The sequence below is a fragment of the Mesoplodon bidens genome, assembly GCF_964165515.1.
Source record: "Mesoplodon bidens genome assembly, chromosome: 15".
NCBI classification, from domain to species: Eukaryota; Metazoa; Chordata; class Mammalia; order Artiodactyla; family Ziphiidae; genus Mesoplodon; species Mesoplodon bidens.
Window position 1 is genome coordinate 25,501,593 of NC_138171.1, and position 21,107 is coordinate 25,522,699.

Sequence of the window (21,107 nt, forward strand, 5' to 3'; positions counted from 1 at the left end):
ACACACAGGATGGCTAAACAACGCAGTAGGGTAGTTCCAACTGGCAGGTCATGTAAAAGTGGGCATATGTTGCTTGCACATTAGCTGCCTGTGGCTGGCGCTGCTCACCCCCAGGGCTGCATAGGGAGGCTCCAGCCAGACAGCACCCAATGGCCACTTCTACCCACCTGTGCTATCCTCATCCTCCTGCCTGCTGGGGTTCAGGGCCATGACCTGTACAGTCACAGAGTTGCGAGAAACGGTGCCACCGCTGCGTCCTGGAGGCCACACCTTGTGGGTCTGCATGTGTTTCTTGACATTAGACTTCTGGGCAAAGGCACGGCCACATGCAATGCACTGGAAGGGCTTCTCACCAGTGTGGCTGCAGACACAAGGCTTGTCAGCACCCGCGTGTCGGAATGGGACTGTGGCCTCAGCCCGGGAGCTCACAGCCACCAGGAAGATCCAGGCAGAGTGTCCAGATGCTGCTGGCCACCATCCTGACACCATGAGGACAAGTCCTCTTGCTGAGGCAGGCAGACCAGAGACAGACAGACCCTGGGCTCTCGGTGACATTACTGAGCTGCTGAATCAACCAGCCCTGGAGCTGACCTTCTCTGTGGCCATCTCACATTGTAAGATAAAACATTTCCTAATTGTTTAAATAGGGATTTCTGGTTTTTGAAGGAGAAGACATCCTAGATGTCACAGCACAGCACTCGTACCATTATTTAACATTTTCCTTCAAATCAATGTACTTTTTAAAAACTTAATAATTTAAAATGAAGTTTCCTGTTGTTATTATATATGGAAAACCACTTATAAACACAAAGTAACAAAAAAATGCAATTATTTATAAAACAATATGATTAAGATTTATAGGTGCACCATCCAGTAAGGTAGACACAAACCACATGGAACTATTTAAACTTATTAAAGTAAAATAAAGTTAAAAACTCAGTTTCTCAGTCATACTAGCTACATTTCAAGTACTCAGTAGCCATATGCTTACTGGCTACCCTATGGACAGTGGCTATTGGGGCCTTTCCTTCTTTGCAGAAAGTTCTATTGACACACACTAGTGTAGACCAGTGGTTTTCAACAGACATTGACTTTGCTCTCCCGGGGACATTTGGCAATGTTTGGAGACATTTTTGGTTGTCACAGCTGAGGAGTGAGGGGTGCTACTGGCATCTAATGGTTAGAGGTCAGGGATGATGCTAAACATTGTACCAAGCCTCAGGCAGCCCCCAGAGAAAAGCATGATGTGATCTAAAACATCTCAATAGGCTGGTAGACCCTGGTCTAGAGATAAGCTGCTGCACACCGTGGTTGGAATCTCAGGCTCTCTCTCTCTCTCTGTTATAAAAAATGAGTAAGTACGTGAGAGGCATTAAAGACAGACTACACCAAACTGAGGCTTTCTCCTTTGCCTGAAAGAAACTGAAAAGATAATTTTCTCACTATGTCTTTCAAGTCTTTTCAACACCAATATCCATAAACCACCTAAAATCATCTCATGTCCCAATGTGCCACTCTGTGAGAAACACTGAACAAGTCCACCCCTCCACTTCACAATGGAAAACCTGAGGCCCAGAGGGGCTCCTTGCAGGTTCTTGGGACAAGGGGTGTCAAGGTTAGTGAGCAGAGAGCTTGTAGAGGCATATTCACACAGCATGGCTGTCCTCGAGGTCAGCCCTTTCTGCAGAAGTGAGACTGAGGCATGCCTCCCACCCACAAAGCCCCTGTCTATTCAAGTAAATTCCTCCCCCACCTCAGCCCACTTGGACCTTCCCCATCACAGTAGGCAGGCCCCACAGATCCTTCCCACTGCTCCTGAGAAAGAAAAGGGAAAAATCATCCTGAGCTAGACTGAAGGTCTGAGAACCATGACAGACCAGATGGGGTCTTGGTCACCACCCAGACGAAGGGGCTGAGAAAGGAGCATCGCTTCCACGTGAATCCCTCAGCCTACCTCCCCCCAGGAAATGCCTGCCACACCATGCCTGGGTACCTTCGGATGTGCTGCTGCAGGTCGAAGTTTTTGGTGAATGACTTGTCACAATACGAGCACTTGAGTTTCTGAGCCTTTGGCTTCCCTGCAGCTGACCCAAAAAAAAAAAGACAAAGAGGGAAGGAGGAGATGGTGAGCCTGAGGACAGAACTGAAGGTGCCAAGGGCAGCTTCCAGCCACTCTACCCCCTGGACTTGGGGCCAGACAGCTCAGACCCTGGGAGGTCTACACCCATGGACAGGCAGGGGAAGCAGCACAGGTGAGTCTCTCACAGTGCCTGGGGGAGAAAAGCCCAGGACACGCTCTGGCTGGGAGAGTAGAGCGAACCCCTCAAAGGCTCCCTTCTGCCCTAGGATAAAATTCAACCTCTCTGCTGTGGCCTATGGGGCTCTGCATCCTCTACTTCCTTCCAACCTCATCATTCTTATCATATAGCTGCAGTGGACTCCTTGCCAACCTTGAAAGACTTTAAACATGGTCCCACCTCAGGGCCTTTGCACCTGCTGTTCCCCCTTCCCTAAAATGCTTGTCCCCCAGATAGTCACAAGACTGTTTCCTTCTCATCCCCAGATAGATAGGCAGCATCATTTTCCAGCCTCTCCCCAGTATTCTCATAGTACTCTGTTAATCTCCTTCCTAGGGTGACCCATAAATATTTATTTATTCCCTGTCTCTCCCATTAAACTGTGAATAATTAAGGGTAAGGAAATCATGACCCAAGATGCTAGATTTCCAGTTTGTTTGTTTGTTTTAATATTTATTTATTTACTTGGCTGCACCAGGTCTTAGGTGTGGCATGCGGGATCTTCCTTGTGGCATTTGGGATCTTTAGGTGCAGCATGCGAACTCGTAGTTGTGACATGTGGGATCTAGTTCCCTGAGCAGGGATGAAACCCAGTCCCCCTGCATTGGGAGTGCGGAGTCTTAGCCACGGGACCACCAGGGAAGTCCCTAGATTTCCAGTTTTTGACACCAAGCCTAGCACACAGATGCTCAACACATTTGTGAAAGGAAGGAAGGTTGACTGAAACCCCCTGAAAAATTCTGAATTCCTCTGTCTTTCCCCACTACCACCACTTTTTGACATTGCCCCTAACCCCATGCTTACCATCTCCGAAGGGGTGGCAGACATCACTGCTTGCCTATTAACCACTCACCCCTTCTTCTTTCTTCATAAATCCCCTACGTAATGGGAACATCAATGTTCCTGGCAAAAGAGACATTTCCCAGCTTCCTTTGCAACTAGATATGGTCAAGTGACTAAGTGTTGACCAATGAGATGTAAGCAAAAGCATTATGCAGAACATCTGGGAGTGGGAGATGCCTCTTTTATCCTTCTTACTTTCTGGAATATGAAACTGATGACTGGATCTCCAGCAGCCATTTTACATGATGAGGCATTCTGAGAACAAAAGCCATGTTCTAGGGATGGCAGAGCAGAAAGATAGAAGAAATGTGGGTGCCTGGTAATTATATAGGCACACGATCTCCAGATTGCCTGCCTCTGGACTTAGTTCGCACAGAACAACAAAATTCTATCATTTGGAAGTCACTCTTATTTTGGATTTTCCATTACATGCAACCAAACTTAATCCTAACTATCAAAAAAGGGAAGACTGGAACCAAGCAGCCTGTGGCTAGGCCCACGCTGAGGAAAGATGCCATGGCAGGCTGTGGGCCCACCTTCGGGGAGTCCACTGGAACCTTTGGTCCGTCGGGTCTTCAGAGATGGTGGGGAGTCAAAGGTGGCCACTGCGCCCCTGGTGGCGCTGGTCATGGGGGCAGCAGGGTTTGGTCCTTTCGGTTTGAATCCTTGTTTGCCAGGACTGTACACCTGGGGGGTGGGGTATACTGGAGCCTCCACACACTGGTTTGGCACCTATAAGGACAGAACAGTCAGGGAGAGTGCCCTGGGAAGGGAGGGGAAGACCTGCCCCAGCCAGTGGGACCCTCACTGTGTCCCTGGCTGATCTTAGCCACCCCCAATCTACATCACCATCCTAACTCCTCCACCTTGCTCAGTCACCCCAGTCATTCCCAAGACCCCTTAGAACTTCATGATGCCAGCAGGCTAGAAGGAGCTTTGGAACCAGGCTGCCTGGGTTCAAATCCTGACTCTGCCACTTATCATTTAACTGACCTTGGGCAAGTCTTTTAAACTTCTGGCTCAGCTTCCACTTCTGTAAACTGGGGCTAATCATAGCACCCCTCTCACGGGGTTATGAGGATTAAACGAATTAACAAGTAAAAAGCTTAAAACAGTGCCTGGCATATAGTAAGTACCCAATCAACATTAGCTGTTGTGATTGCCATTATTAGTAGTAGTAGTAGTTTGCTTGCACAGGAGAACTAGGAAGTCAGAAGGGTCTATGCCCTCACCAGCAACTCCACTTCTTAACTGACTCCACCTGATGCCACACCAGCACACATCCCTCGGCCAAGAATTGACACTGAAGCCACAAGAAAATTACCAAATGAATTCTGAGCCACCCAAACTCAGTGACCACTAAGCTTACATCATGACACTGGGGTGTGAAGAATTCATTTACTCATTCATCTATTCAGCATTCATTGGTCTTCCTGGGCTAGCCTATCCAAAATTCCATTTCCTATCCTTCTCTGCTTTATTTTTCTCCTTAAACATATCATTATCTAATAAATTGTACATTTTACTTACTTATCTTGTCTATTATCTGCCTAGTTTTGCGAAGGCAGGGACTTTTGCTTTGCTTTTGTTTCTTCCTCTACTCCCAGGCCTAGAGCAATGCTTGGCACAGGGTGGGGACTCAATAAATATTTGTTGAATGAATGAATTCATTTACGTACGTATTGGGCATCTAATATGGCACCAGTAGGTGCTTCTGCTGGGTCTTGTCTGTCGGGCCTTGGAACCATTCCTACACCTGCCCATGCTCTCCCCTGAAATGTAGAGGTGGGAAGCTGGGAACCACATTCCCAAGCATCCTTGCCAGCACAGTTCTGAGCACAGATTAAGTTCTGCCCATGAGAAGCATCTGCATGAGATTTGGAAGGCAGAAGGGAGGTAGAGACCATTCTCCTACGGCAGCTATGCTGGGAGACAGGTGGGTTTGCAGTCATGAGTTTCGGAGTGGCTGGCTGAACACTACGTTCCCCTCCTGACCACTAGCCCCAAGGACAGCAGGGCAGCTGGAACCTCAGCAACAGAATCCTACAGTTTCCTCGCCTCTGCGTACAGCAGCAGTGTCCTGGTTCTAAGGGCCAAGGAACACCAGTGACGCTGAAAATGAGTGGTGCTCAACAACCCTGACTTTGGCTCCTCCAGCCCTTCCATCAGCTTTGTAAGCACCCAATTTCCTGTATTAAATCCCTTTGCCAGAAATACCTAGAGTGGTTTCAATTTTCCTGACCAATATGGAACTCAATAAATATTTGTCACAGTGAATGAATTCACTCATCGTTCAAGTCATTACTGAGCCATTACATGACTGCCACTGGGTTAGTTCTCATTATCCTCACAGCTCTGCAAGGGGAGTTCCCATTCTAGAGGAAAGGAAACTGAGGTCAGAGGACCCTATTTCAGATACCTCCTGTAGGTGTACCACAGGCCAGGCACTCTGCCAGGTGCTGAGGATGCAAAATCAAAGATGACTCAGGCTCTGTCCTCAAAGAGCACCCTCATCTACATGGAAAATAAACAATGGCAGCTACCCCTATGCTGGCCCCCTCTGCCTATGAGACCACCACCGTCCTCTCAGCATCTCACTGACTTAATTTTTTTTTTAATTGAACAAGGTCCTTTTGCGTTATTCTCCCAGGCTAGGGAAAATCCCCCTGCAGGCTCTTATAACATCACATGGCTGGTGGAGGAATTTTCCCACTGGTCTAGCTCTCTTTCCATATAGATGCTACCTTACGTGGAATGTCTATATGGCTGGATTCTAGAGTGCGTCTGAGATAATGTGACCTCAAGTGCAGGTAGTCTCTTTATATCGTAACCATGCCCCCCAGCATGGGCGTCTAGCATGGTTCTGAACCCTTAGTGCTTTGAGAGTAGACTGCTTGTAGCTCAGAGCTCTTTAGCCGGGAATTAATATGGTACATATGGAACAGGCATACCTCGGAGTTATTGTGGGTTCAGTTACAGACCACTGCAATTAAGCGAATATCGCAATAAAGTCACACAAAAATTTTGATTTCCCAGTGCATATAAAAGTTATGCTTACACTATCTTGTAACCTGTTAAGTATGCAACAGCATTATATCTTAAAAAAAAACAATATATATACCTTAATTTAAAAAACTTTTTGACTTAATTGCTAAAAAATGCTAACCATCACCAGTGCCTTCAGCGAGTCATAGTAATAACATCAAAGATCACAGATCACCATGACAAATATAATAATAATGAAAAAGTTTGAAATATTGCAAGGATTACCAAAATGTGACACAGAGACATGGAGTGAGCAAATGCTGTTGGAAAAATGGCACTGACAGACTTGCTTGACACAGGGTTACCACAGATCTTCAATTTGTAAAAAAAGCACAATATCTACAAAGTGCAATAAAACAAGGTATGCCTGTACATTGACTGAATGGCCTCAATTCTTTACCTCTTCTAGTACCCAGGCCCTTTACAGTGTGACTTGCAGCTTTTCCCATCAAGAGGTGGCACCTATTTCCCTACGTCTTAAATCTAAGCTGGCCTTGTGACCTGCTTTGACCAACGGAAGTGACACTGTATCACCTACAAGCCTAAGCCTCAAGAAGTCTTGAGCATTTCTGCTTGCATTACTGCATGTCCACCACTGTGGTGAGAACAGGCCTGGCTAAACTGCTGGAGAATGAAAGATGCATGCAGCAGAGCCGGGTCACCCCACCAGACTTATCCCACACCGGGCCATTCTAGAGCAGCGGATACCAGCCAACAGACATGTGGGAGAACCCAGCCAAGATCAGCAGTTGCCAAGCTGACCACCGTAGACATGAGAAAAATAAACACTTTTTCCTATATACCACTGAGGTTTGGTGGATATTTCTTACAAGGCTATAGCTAACTAATATACCTAGCTTGTTAAAAAATATGAGACACTCACATATGTAATTTTTTGGAATCTTTTCCCCAAAAGGCAGGTATTCTCTTGACTGTCCTGAGCATTCCCTGAGGGCAGCTTGTATTTCTGCTACAACCTCTACTTCATTCCAGTTTCTCGTGGTTTGCATTTTACATTTATACGTGTAACAGCTTGATCTGGTTTTGCCCTCCACGGTATCTTTAGCAGTGTCTGGCACACAGCTGGTGTTCAGAAAAGGTTCAGGTTACCCATGATGACCATGACCAGTTTCTCCCCCTTCACCCCAAGCCCCAGCATCTGCTCACCTCCAGGGGTGGGTAGGGCTGCATTCCCAATGCCTGGATCTCCACCGTTCCACTCCCAGTCAGGGGTGCTGTGGCACTATACACCTCCACCACGCCATTCCCGCCAGGGTTGGGACGCCCGGGTGGACCCAGGCTCTGGGATGGGGTGGGTGGAGGCTGGGGGGGTGGAGGTGGAGGCAGTGGTGGAGGGGGTGGAGGAGGAGGTGGAGGCTGGGTGAGGTAGCTCGGCGCGGAATGCATGTTCAGGCTACTCTGAAATCAGAAGAGAAAATTAAAGTGTCACAGCCTCTTGATACCAGCTGTCTGATTTATCAGTGGGGAAGGACATTTGCCTTAGCCAGCCATGCGGAAAGAACAGCCACTCATAGGCAGCTCAGAGGACGGGGCTGAGAGGGGGCATGAAAACAAAGTCGGCATGAAAACAAAGTCATGGGAGAATTCGAGGAGCCATCAGTCTGGCGTTACTATCCCTTTTCTCCATGCAGTCAGCAAAAGTGGCCCAGCTTGTGCAGAAATGAGCTCACAGAGCAGGCCTTATGTTGTTGTCTTTAGAAGGGCTTGCTTGTAGGGCTGACTCTGAACTGGCAACTGAGAACGTGCCTTGTAGAAGGTTTCCTATGTTGATAAGGCTATTCTGCCCACCTGGGCACTGACCCTACAACAACACACCTAGACTGTTTGCACAAACAATGTGATTTATGGTGAACCCCTCCTTCCCATGTCGGGGTCCGGAATTTTGGTTTGTGGCTGGGTGCCTAGGTGACTGATCCCCAATAAAAGCCCTGGCCTTAGAGTCGTAGGTGTGCTTCCCTGGCAGAAACACTGTGCACGTGTTGCTGCTCTTTTCTGCTGAAGGAAGATGCATGCTGTACGCAGCCCTGCCACTTCCCTCAGAGAGAACACTTTGGAGACTTGGAAGAATGTCAATTTTCTCCAGACTTCAGCTGCTGGGTCTTTTTTCCTTGCTGATCCTGCTGTGTATCCTTTTACCTAATAAACCACAGCCATGAACACAACCATCCTGAGTTCTGGGAGTCTTTCTAGAGAGTCACCAAATGTGCTGGTGGCATGGATCCCCGAAACACAGCCAATGACTTCTAGAAATTGATTCTACAAAAATAATCAAGCAGGTGGGCAAAGATAACCATACGTGGATGGTATTCCAGTAGTTTTTATAACAGCAAAAAATGGCAACGACCTAAATGTCCTTCCATGGAAGCCTGGCTAAACAGAGGATGGTCCATCCACATGGAATGGAACAGAACCCTTTGTGGTTGTTAAAGTGATGGTGCTGATCAATATTTCATTAAAGGGTATCTCTCTTAATTGCTGTTCCTTGGGTTCCATAGTCATATATGTATGTCTAGAGAAAAATTTGGGGTGACAAAATCAAAAGTATTTCTTTACTGCAGGAAGAACCCAGGGACAGAGCAAGGGAAGAGGCAGAATGCCTCCCTCACAGCCTGGTTTGACCAGGGATCCTTTTTCTATTGGAAAATCTCAAGGAGCCACTGTTCTAAGGAACACTTTGGGAATACTGATGTAGGGTTGTAGGCACAGAGAGAGAATGATGTTATACAAAAGGCAAAGTAAGAAAAGCAAGTTCCAGGGCTTCCCTGGTGGCGCAGCGGTTGAGAGTCCGTCTGCCGATGCAGGTGACATGGGTTCATGCCCCGGGCTGGGAAGATCCCACATGCCGCAGAGTGGCTGGGCCGGTGAGCCATGGCCGCTGAGCCTGCGCATCCGGAGCCTGCGCTCCACAACGGGAGAGGCCACAACAGTGAGAGGCCCGCGTACCGCAAAAAAAAAATTTTTTAAATAAAAAAAAGCAAGTTCCAGAACAGTGCATATAGCCTGACCCATTTATATAGATGTGTGTATATATATAGATATGTACGTATTTTTTTAAATTTAATTTTAATTTTTGGCCTCGTTTGGGTCTTTCGTTGCTGCACGGGGGCTTTCTCTAGTTGCGGCAAGTGGGGCTGCTCTTCGTTGCAGTGTGCAGGCTTCTCATTGCGGTGGCTTCTCTTGTTGTGGAGCATGGGCTCTAGGTACGTGGGCTCAGTAGCTGTGGCTCGCAGGCTCTAGGGCGCATGCTCTGCAGTTGTGGCACATGGGCTTAGCTGCTCCACAGCATGTGGAATCTTCCCGGACCAGGGCTCGAACCCAAGTCCCCTGCACTGGCTAGGCAAATTCTTAACCACTGCGCCACCAGGGAAGCCCAGAAATAGCTTTTTTTTTTTTTTTTTCCTGGCTGCGTTGGGTCTTTGTTGCTGCGCACAGGCTTTCTCTAGTTGTGGTGAGCAGGGGCTACTCTTCATTGTGGTGCACAGGCTTCTCATTGCGGTGGCTTCTCTTGTTGCGGAGCACGGGCTCTAGGCGCACGGGCTTCAGTAGTTGTGGCACACGGGCTCAGTAGTTGTGGCTTGCAGGCTCTAGAGACCAGGCTCAGCAGCTGTGGTGCACGGGCTTAGTTGCTCCATGGCATGTGGGATCTTCCTGCACCAGGGTTCGAACCCATGTCCCCTGCATTGTCAGGCGGATTCTTAACCCCTGCACTACCAGGGAAGTCCCAGAAATAGCTTTTTAAATAAATATATTTAAAACATACACATCTGAGTCTTTTCTTTTCTTTTCTTTTAAATATTTATTTATTTGGTTGCACCGTCTTAGTTGTGGCAGGCGGGCTCCTTAGTTGCAGCAGGCAGGTTTCTTAGTTGTAGCTCGAGGGCTTCTTAGTTGCAGGTTGCCAGCTCCTTAGTTGCAGCACATGAACTCCTTAGCTGTGGCATGCAAACTCTTTTATTTATTTGTTTGTTTGTTTATTCTTGGCTGCATTGGGTCTTCACTGCTGCACGCAGGCTTTCTCTAGTTGCGGCGAGTGGGGGCCACTCTTCGTTGTGGTGCACAGGCTTCTCATTGCAGTGGTTTCTCTTGTTGCAGAGCACTGGATATAGGGCGCGTGGGATTCAGGAGTTGTGGCGCACGGGCTTAGTTGCTCCAAGGCATGTGGGATCTTCCCAGACCAGGGCTCATTCCCACGTCCCCTGCATTGGCAGGCGGATTCTTAACCACTGCACCACCAGTGAAGCCCAATATGTGAACTCTTAGTTGCGGCATGCATGTGGGATCTAGTTCCCTGACAGGAATCGAACCTGGGCCCCCTACATTGGGAGCGTGTAGTCTTATCCACTGGAATGCCAGTGAAGTCCCTCTATGTGCATACGAAGGTCAGGAAAGCCAGACACCAAAATCTTGGCAGTATTTTCTTTGGGTAGAGAGAGTAAAGGTGATTGACTGATTGATTGATTTCCCAATTTTTTCTTTTTTTTTTTTTTTGGCAGCACCATCTGGCTTGTGGGACTTTAGTTCCCCAACCAGGGATTGAACCCGGGCCCTTGGCAGTAAAAACATGGAGTCCTAACCACTGGACCGCCAAGGAATTCCCTGATTTCCCAATTTTTATTCTGTAAAGTTTCAAACCTACGGAAAGGTTGCAAAAAGAATACAATGAACAGTCTTTATACTTCATCTAATTCACCAGTTGCTACCATTTTGCCACATCTGCAATGTCTGTGGGTGTGTGTGTACACACACATACACATATTTGTGCTTTGTCAAGCCACTTGAAAGTTAGTTACAGACATCACGACACTTTATTCCTTAAAACTGTACTCAGATGCATCTCCTAAGAACAAGGACATTCTCCTATATAACCACAATTCAGTGATCGCACATGGGAAATTGAATATTGATATAATACTATTATCTAAAATATTCAGGGCTTCCCTGGTGGCGCAGTGGTTGAGAGTCTGCCTGCCGATGCAGGGGGCGCGGGTTTGTGCCCCGGTCCGGGAAGATCCCACATGCCACGGAGCGGCTGGGCCCGTGAGCCATGGCCGCTGAGCCTGCGCATCCGGAGCCTGTGCTCCACAACGGGAGAGGCTACAACAGTGAGAGGCCCGAGTACCGCAAAAAAAAAAAAAAAAAAAAAAATTCAGATTCCGGAACTTCCCTAGTGGCGCAGTGGTTAAGACTTCGTGCTTCCAGTGCAGGATGCCTGGGTTCAATCTCTGGTCAGGGAACTAGATCCCACATGCATGCCACAACTAAGAGTTCACATGCCACAACTAAGGAGCCCTCCTGCCACAACTTACGAGCCCATGTGCTGCAACTAAGGAGCTGGCGAGGCTCAACTAAGGAGCCCACCTGCCGCAACTAAAGACCCAGCACAACCAAATAAATAATTTTTTAAATAAATAAAATAAAATATTCAGATTCCTCCAAATTCTAATCTCCCCAAGTGTCCCAGTAAGGCCTTTACTGCTTCCCCCATGCCCCACCCAATACATGATCCAGCCAAGAACTGTAAATTCAGTCAGTTGCCATGTCTCTCTACTTTCCAGGTTAAGAATAATTAAAAAAAAATTTTTTTTTAAACTTTTCTATTGTGTACTTTCTAGTGTTTTTCTAATGCACATGGAACACTTCTGTAAAGAATAAAAATAAGGGGCTTCCCTGGTGGTGCAGTGGTTGAGAATCCGCCTGCCGATGCAGGGGACATGGGTTCGTGCCCCGGTCTGGGAAGATCCCACATGCCGCAAAGCGGCTAGGCCCGTGAGCCATGGCCGCTGAGCCTGCGCATCCGGAGCCTGTGCTCTGCAACGGGAGAGGCCACAACAGTGAGAGGCCCGCATACCGCAAAAAAAATAAATAAATAAATAAATAAATAAGAAGAATAAAAATAGGAGTCAAAACAACTGGACTGTGGCTATGAAACCCCAAAGTCATGTTCTGGGTCCCAGCTGAATGTGGCAGCTTCCCCAACCACAGCAGGGCTGGCCAAGGGGAAGCTGACAGTTCTCCTTAGCTTGAGGGAGAGCTGGGGCCAAGCCCCCTTCTCTCTACAAGATTCTGAATCTGCAGGAGTCAACATGCAGGCCTAGAATCAAGATCCCGTGAGGAAACTGGCCACCTCCTTACCTGCACAGGCGGGGGGCCCTGGGGCATGGGCTGGTCCAGGGACGTGAAGGCCGACATGGCAGACATGAGCACGTCATCGCTTACCAAGATGTTCCCCTGCACCAGGGTCTGGATCAGTGGGGATGGGGGCACGGTAATGTACGTGGAGATCTGGACAGTGAGAGGAGAGAGAGAGAGAGAGAGAGAGAGAGAGAGAGAGAGAGAGAGAGAGAGAGAGAGAGAGAGAGAGGAAGGGAGAGAAAGGGAGAGAAAGAACATGTCTGAGGCTGTGGAAGGAAGCAGATGGCATGATGCAAAAGATCTGGGTTCTGGAGTCCCACAGACCTGGATTCTATTTCCACTTCTGCTACTGCTCCCTGCCATGTGACCCTGGGAAAGTCACTCACCTCTCTCAACCTCCATTTCCTCGTCCATCAAACGAGGAGAATAAGTCACACCTCCATGTAAGGCATATACCCTGTGACCCAGCAACAATCCTTCTGGGCCTCTATCCTAGAGAAACACTACACCTGTCCACAGGGAGTTCACAGAAAAAGAGTACTCTGCACAGCCTTGTTTCTAATAGTGAAAAACTGGAAATAACCTTGATGTCCATCAGTAGGAGAATAGATAAAAAAATACAATATAGTCATGGATAGAATACTATAGAGAGCAAGTAAGAGGTATTGCATGGAAAATCAAATTATATAATAACATGTACATTATATATTCTCATCTTTAAAAATCAAAAACAATACTACTATGTAATTCCTGTGCATACTTAAATAAGTATGTGAAAGTATAATAATATGCTCTCAGGTTAACAGCAAGGATGAAAGGCAGACCTTACAAGAGGGTGTCAAACATGCAGTGACTATTCCTGTCAGCAGATGTAAAGCGTGTTTTGTTTTGTTTATTTGTTGCCTTTCTTTCCTGGCATCTTCCTAAGTCGTCTGTCTGGAGGACCCCTGGGAACAGCAGCAACTGGGTCCCTGAACCCAGAGTCCCTGCTCAAACAGGATGTCCTTGCCCTCAACCAAGCAAGGACAACCCAGGCAGTTTAGGGACACACCCCATGTCACGGCCAGGAAAGGCAGTGACACGTATTTTTACAATGTCACATGCATTAGGCTGAGACAAAAAATGGGAAATCATTTTCACGTCCATCCAACTCACTTAGGCAGAGGGATTCGTGTCTGCCCATTACTAACTGATTGTGTTCTAAAGTTTTTTCCTTGCCCAGGACTGGAAGAATTTCCCTCTCTCCTACTGAAAAAAAAAAAAAAGGGAGTGGGGGGAGAGGGAACATTTTCTACTAACAAAACTCATAATCAAGGAGTGAGAAAACGACTGTTCTGTGTTAGAAGATGTCTATGGTAACTAGAAAAGTTTAAATGTACATGTCCTATGGATCTGGAGGTGAATGCTTTTATCTTGATGGCAGGAATTATGTCTATACAATGGGTGAAGATAATGTTTTAGAGGAATAAGGAGACAAGAGGAAGCCAGAGGGAAACCTGACCCCGTGACCTGGCATCCTGGGACATACCCAGCCCCCTTTATGAGGAGTCTTTAATCCCTCTGAGGTCCCACCCAGGGTGTCTTTGCTCCAGAACTGTGTTCCTGACTGAGAACTCTGCAAGCTTCTCCAGATACCCCCAGCCTGCCCTGTGACCTCCAGACTTGTATATCTGTCTGCATCTTCACTGCCTCCACTTAAAGGTCCAATGGGCATCTCAAATTCACCATGAGCAGCTGAACTCCTGACATCCCCCCGCAAACCTTCTCCTTGTTGTTTTCCCCACTTCGGTTAATGGCAACTCCAACTCTGGTCATCCTTGACTCCTCTTAATCTCACACCCTACATCCAATCCATCCACAAGCTCTGTCAGCTCCACCTTCAAAACATTTCGAAAATCTCACCCCTTCTCTCCACCTCCACTGCCACTATCCTGGTCAAGCCACCACCACCCATTGCCTGGATTTGTACAGTGGCGCCCTAATCAGTCTCCTGGATTTCTCTCTTGACTCCCATCAAAATCTACTGTCTACAGTAGCTACAGTGACCTAGTTAAAGTGTAAATCAGACTATATCCCTCTTCTGCTCAAAACCCTCCAATGGCTCCCATCTCATGCAGAGTAAAAGCCCACAGACCGACACGATTTGCCAGGATCCCCCTATTGCCTCTCTGACCTTATCACCTCTCACCCTCCGCACTCACTCACTCAGCTCTAGCCACTCTCACCTTCTTGCTGTTCCTGGAATAAAGCCAGCACGCTTCCACCTCAGGGCCTTTGCACTTGCTGATCTGGCCCCCTGGAATACTCTTCCCCAAAGTAGCTTCATGACTATTTCTCACCTCCCTAGGTCTCTGCACAAATGTCACCTCTTCACAGAGCTCATCCCAAAGCACCACATACAAAAGGGCAAAACCTCCCATCCCTGTCTTGACATCCCCTATCTCTCTGCACTTATCCTAGGAAAAGTACATCTCTACACATCTGTTTGGGTACTATCTATCTCACTCAATGCCATGAAGGCAGTGACCTGGTCTGTTTGTCCACCCCTGTACCCCCAGTGCCCACACAGTGCCTGACACACAGTGGGTACTCAAAAAAGACTTGACTAGATAAATGAACAAACGAATGGATAAATACCTGGCGATTGGCAGGAGGCGGGGCCTGCTGGACTGCTGTGGGTGCTGCCGAAGGTGTGTAGATGCTGTTGGTAGCCAGTGAGACTGTGGCCAGGGGTGGGGCACTCCCCTGGCACTGTTCCCGCTTGTGGGTCATAAACGCTGGCAGGGAGTTGAACTGCTTCTTACACTTCCCGCAGAGAAAGACATCCTCATCATCTAGGGGTCATGCCCACAGGGCAGCAGAGGGAGGGAAATAATGAAAAAAGCAAGAAAAAAAGAGGGGGCATCACAGTGAGAAATGGGAGGCCCGTGGCTGGACCATGAGAAAGGCAAACTAATGGCATTCCACTACTCAACGCGTGAGGGTCAAGCATCAACTCTGTGCTTCTTATGAGCTTTCAAACCATGCTGGCACCTGAAGGAATATCCAGCCAGGTTCGCCCAGGAATCAAAAAATTAGAAATCAGGAAATCGTAAGGTGGGTTCGCTTCAAACGTTGAGACATTCAGAATCTTTATCCTGCCTGAATTTATTCACCAGTCCCCAAATGGGCTGCATGATCACACTCCTCAGTGCCCTTGCATCCCCTGTCCTCCCTGCCAAGCTGCCTCTCTCAGAACAACTCATTCTGCAAGGCTCAGCTCAGATGTCACCTCCTCCAGGAAGCCCTCCTCAAGCAGTGTTCACAGTTCCTTCCTCTGGGCAAGTCTCTCTTATCACATTTTTCCCATCACCACCATATTTCCTAAGGGAAGGAAATATCTCTTATTTATCACCATAACTACAATATTTTCTGGGCACATAGGAGGCCTTCAGTGGATGTCTGCTGAATGCATGAAAAATTAAATCAATGATTAGCTACAGTTAACACCATCCATTATTGAAGGCCCACCACAGGCCATGCACTGTGCCAAGCTCTTGATATGTTGTGGCAGAAATGTCTAATTGTCATTCAATATTCACTCTTCCTTCTTAAAAAGTAATACAAATTTTAGTGAGAAACATGGCCATCTAGTTAAAGACCATATTTCCCAGACTTTTTTGCAGCTAGACATGTCATGTGACTGAATTCTGACCAATAGGAGAAGAGGAGAAGTATACTATCTACACAACTTCCTCCTAAAAGGAAGGGGTATGACTTCTACTTCTTTCTTCCCTTCCTGTTGGCTGGTGTGGAAATGAAAGTGGGAGGTTGGAGCAGCCATCTTGGACCGCATGCTGAGAGCAGCAGAGCCATATGAAAGAAGGGGTCTGAGTCATCAGGACTTACACAACAAAGAAATAAACTTTAATCTTGTACAAACCACAAGAAACTTGCACTTCTTATTTATGACAGCTAAAACCAAATCCCAAGTACCCTCACAAGATTCCTATGAGGTAGGACTATTATCTCCATTTTACAGATGTGGAAACTGAGGGCACAGAGAGGTTAACTCACTTGCCCAACGTCACAGAGCCAAACTATGGGAACAAGGATTCAAACTCAGGTGTGTGTCTCTCTGTCCCCAGCATGGTTCCCAAGTACTCAAAAATCTTTGTAGAATGAATGGATGAACACACAGGCTCACACAGGGCTGTAAAGGAAGTTCCTTGCCCTCTCTGTGTCGCAAGGGCCTGGGCTGTAAATTGGAGAGATTCATGCTTAGCCTCATAGAGGGGAAGCTGAGAAATGACTTTGGGTCGAAGGTACAAGCATTGCTAAGCATCGGGGCTCCTAGTCATTCTCTGTCATGATCCCCACATTCACTAAGTGACTGAAAAAGACTGTCCTCAGAGCTAAGCAGAGAAAAGTCTGAGCCTGAAGTTCCAGGCTGGGAGGAAGGGGAGAGGCTTCAGACATGAGAGGACAACCTGGGAACCACAGTGGGCAGTTCACTCCCACACCCCCTCATCAGCCCCACCTGTTTTCACAGGAAGTTACTTACCCTTCCCACTGGTGAACCTGAGCAGATACTCACCCAGTGGCTGGATAGCAGGGGGTGCATTGACGCTCTGGCCTGTTGGATCAGGAACTGCTCCTTGGCCATCCAACAGTGACTGGACAGCTAGGACAGTCTGATTGTCCATTCCTGAAGAAAGAAAAGCAGCCTTTCTGGAAGGTGGGCCCAGCATCCCACTCTGACTTTACCCTTACAAGCCAGACCCATTGCAAGGCCCCCATGGCAAAAATGTGTGTCTGTGCCCTGATATGCTTTCTCTACAACTTCTATTGCAGTAGAACCCAAGATTTTTGGCTGGGAACATGGCCCCAGAATAAAGATTACACTTCCCAGCCACTCTTGCAGCTAGAGAATGTCTAAGTTCTGGTCAACGGGAGCTTTGGGGAAGTTTTCTTAAAAGCTGCCTGGCGAGGTGCCCTGGTGGCGCAGTGGTTGTGAGTCCACCTGCCGTTGCAGGGGACACGGGTTCGTGTCCCGGTCCGGGAGGATCCCACGTGCTGCGGAGCGGCTGGGCCCGTGAGCCATGGCCGCTGAGCCTGCGCGTCCGAAGCCTGTGCTCCGCAACGGGAGAGGCCACAACAGTGAGAGGCCCACGTACCGCAAAAAAAAAAAAAGCTGCCTGGCATGTGACCCCCTTCTTTGTCCGATACTCCATCCTGCTTCCTAGAACAAGAAGATGATGGTGGGAACTCTAGCCACCATCCCAGATCATGAGGACAAGGGCACTACAGGGCAAAAGACTGGAAAGATTCTGGGTCTCTGAGGACCTTGTAGAACAAAGCCACTGTCACAGCTCTAGACTGACTTCTTCTGGACTCCCACATGAGAGAAATAAACTTCTAGCCTGTTTAAGCCACTGCTAGGTGGGCTTCTCTCTTACTCATGGCTGAATCTAATCCGAAATGCAACCACCCCTCTGGAAATCATGTTACTAAGTCTTCCCCATCCACACCCCACAAATCCCACAAGTCTGTTTGCACTTAGGCTTCTCTTGTTTTCCAATATGTGCTTATTTTTTCAGTTCCTCAGTAAACAGCGTAATCTGGATTGTGGTCGGGGGGACTCTTGAGAAGCTGACTATGTCCATGTTTTCCAACCAGTTGTCACTGTTGAGGTTCTCAGTAGTACACTGTCCAGCCGTGTCACCAGCTGGAAGACAGGCCTCCTCACATCTAAGTGGCCACCAAGGCACACTGCCTCCCTCCCCAATAACCCAGAGGGCACCTCCTTCTCTCTGTCCTCACAGCCGACCTCTCACCTGGACACCTGCCCCAGCTTCTAACTGAAAGGCAACTAGAACCATTAGCTCCTGCAGCCAAACTGAGTGCATACTTTCCCCGGTCACAGGGCAGGTTGTGTGCCTCCTGAGGCCAGCCCTTCTCTCCATCTGCTCCAGCTCCTTCAGAAGCCGTTCTCCACCAGCTGGTCCATCTCACACTGTGCCCACAACTTCTCCTTCCCAGCAGCGGCTACACACACTCAGGTTTCTCTAGAATGGCCTCCCTCAAACTCATGTTCTCACCTCTCCTCCCTTCAACACCAAGCATCCGATGCGAGTTGGCTACACCCTCCATCTCCTCTGCCCACCTCCCAATCCTCCTCCACCCACTCCAGTGGGGCTTAAGCCCCCATCATTCCACCAGAATCACCAAAGACCACCTGGCAGCAGCAGACATTCTTTCTTGAAACACTCCCTTCTCGGGCTCCAGGGCACCACCCTTCCTGGGTCTTCTCCTACCTCTCTGCTCACTCTTTCCCAGCCTCCTTTACTCTCTTCTCCTGTCCATCCCTTAAATGTTTCTATTTTTGAAGGCTTCCTTCCATCTGGCTCTCTCTCCTCTCCCTCTTACACTCTCCCTGAGAATCCTCACTCGCCCTCATTTAATCCTCCCTAACATCTGGAGTTTCAAACCTGGGGTTCATGCTCCTCCAGAAGGAGCTTCAGTAAATCTTCTATCATCTAATGCAAAACTGTATGTCAGCATTTGTGTGCAAATCTGTACATGAATGTTCATAGCAGTTTTATTCATAATAGTAAAAAACTGGAAACAAGTCAGATGTCCTTCAGTGGGTGAACAGTTAAACAAACTGCAGTGCATCCATACCACAGAGCGCTGCTCAGCAATAAAAAGGAGCAACCTATTGATACAAGCAACAACTTGGATGAATCTACAGGGAATTACAAGGAGTGAAAAAAGCCAATCTCAAAGGTAATATACTTTATGATTCCAATTACATGACATTCTTTTTTATAAATTTATTTATTTATTTATTTATTTTTGGCTGTGTTGGGTCTTCATTTCTGTGTGAGGGCCTTCTCTAGTTGCGGTGAGCGGGGGCCGCTCTTCATCGCGGTGCACGGGCCTCTCACTGTCGCAGCCTCTCTTGTTGCGGAGCACAGGCTCCAGACGCGCAGGCTCAGTAGTTGTGGCTCACGGGCCCAGTTGCTCCGCGGCATGTGGGATCTTCCCAGACCAGGGCTTGAACCCGTGTCCCCTGCATTGGCAGGCAGACTCTCAGCCACTGCGCCACCAGGGAAGCCCTACATGACATTCTTGAAATAATAATATTTTAGAAATGGAGAACAGATTAGTGTGGTTGCCGGACATCAGGGATGGGGAGCAGGGGAAGGAGGTGGGTGGGGCCATAAAAGGGCAACATCTTGTAGTGATAGAACTGTTCTGTATGTCGACTGGTTATAATACTACAGGATAGTTTTACAAGATGTTACATTGTGGGAAACTAAATAAAGGATAAATGGAATCTCTCTGTATTATTTCTACAACTGCACGTGAATCTACAGGAAAAAAAGTATTTCAAAATAAAAAGTTTAATTTTAAAAAAATATTGGGGGCTTCCCTGGTGGCGCAGTGGTTAAGAATCCGCCTGCCAATGCAGGGGACACGGGTTCAAGCCCTGGTCCGAGAAGATCCCACATGCCGCGGAACGACTAAGCCCGTGCACCACGACTACTAAGCCTGCGCTCTACAGCCCACGAGCCACAACTACTGAAGCCCGCGTGCCTAGAGCCCATGCTCCACAAGAGAAGCCACCACAATGAGAAGCCTGTGCACCGCAACGAAGAGTAGCCCCCACTCCCCGCAACTGGAGAAAAAGCCCACGCAGCAACGAAGACCCAACGCAGCCAAAAATAAATACATAAAATAAATAAATTTATTTTTAAAAATATATTGGGACTCCCTGGTGGTCCAGCCTGGGTAGGACTCCATGCTCCCAATGCGGGGGGCCTGGGTTCAATCCCTGGTCGGGGGAGCTAAACCCCGCATGCATGCTGCAACTAAGATGCTGCATGCTGCAACTAAAACCCGGTGCGGCCAAAATAAATCAATGACTATTTTTTTTTAATAAAATAAAAAATACTGCCTGTCAAAACTATGGAGACGATAAAAAGATTAGTGGTTGCCGGGGGTGGGGGGAGGGATGAACAGGCAGAGCACAGAGGATTTTTAGGGCAGTGAAGCTACTCTGTACGGTAATATTACAATGATGGATATACGTCATTATACAACCAAGAGTGAAACTTAAGATAAATTATGGACTTCGGGTGGTTATGATGTGTCAATGCAGGTTCAGCCTTGGTAACAAATGTACCACTCTGATGAGTTATGTTGATTAAAGGGGAGGTTATGAATGTGTAGGATCAAAGGTACACAGAAAGTCTCTGTACCTGCCTCTCAACTGTGCAAACCGAAAAATGCTCTAAAAAAATTGTCTTTGAAAAAAATGCTGTCTATGTAAAACTCAAACCAAGTGTGTCATTCCCCACCCCTGAGTTTGTTCCTCTCCTAGTAACCCTCATCAATAAGAAAAGGGTACCACTGTCCACCCAGCTAAAGCCCCTGGGGCACCCCTTAACCTTAAGGGATGCTTCCCTTAACCTATCTCCCTTCACACCCTGACTTCCGGTCCTTCAGCAAGTCTAGCCTATTCTGTCTCCCAAATATCTCTCAGATCCACTTTTCCTCCATCCCCATAGCTGTCCCCAGAGCCCAGGCCACTATCAGTTCCCAGCAGAACAGCCACAGTGGTCTCACCTCCCCACGGCCACTCTGACCCCTCCTGTCTGTTCTCAGAGCAGCCAGGGTGAACTTTATAAAACATACGTTAGCTTGTGCAGCTCTCCTGCTGAAAACCCTCTCTTAGTTCCACACTGATGCCAAGATAAAGTTCAGAAGCCTCATCTCTAGCTG

The 21,107-nt window shown here is 47.8% G+C and overlaps 1 protein-coding gene across 3 annotated transcripts in view; it reads right to left on the reverse strand.

Moving 5' to 3' along the window:
• Positions 1-21,107, reverse strand: part of ZNF341 (zinc finger protein 341) — a gene marked incomplete at its 5' end in the record, with an annotated part of 43,815 nt that overhangs the window by 20,948 nt on the left and 1,760 nt on the right. The window contains 7 exons of one of the 3 annotated variants that reach the window (XM_081255604.1): positions 168-361; positions 1,994-2,084; positions 3,677-3,872; positions 7,353-7,604; positions 12,339-12,488; positions 14,976-15,172; positions 16,915-17,025. In XM_081255604.1, the coding sequence (XP_081111730.1) occupies positions 168-361; positions 1,994-2,084; positions 3,677-3,872; positions 7,353-7,604; positions 12,339-12,488; positions 14,976-15,172; positions 16,915-17,025 (1,191 nt within the window). Of the gene's footprint in view, positions 1-167; positions 362-1,993; positions 2,085-3,676; positions 3,873-7,352; positions 7,605-12,338; positions 12,489-14,975; positions 15,173-16,914; positions 17,069-21,107 lie in introns of those variants that run through there. The other 2 variants (XM_081255605.1, XM_081255606.1) reach the window with 2 other exon arrangements.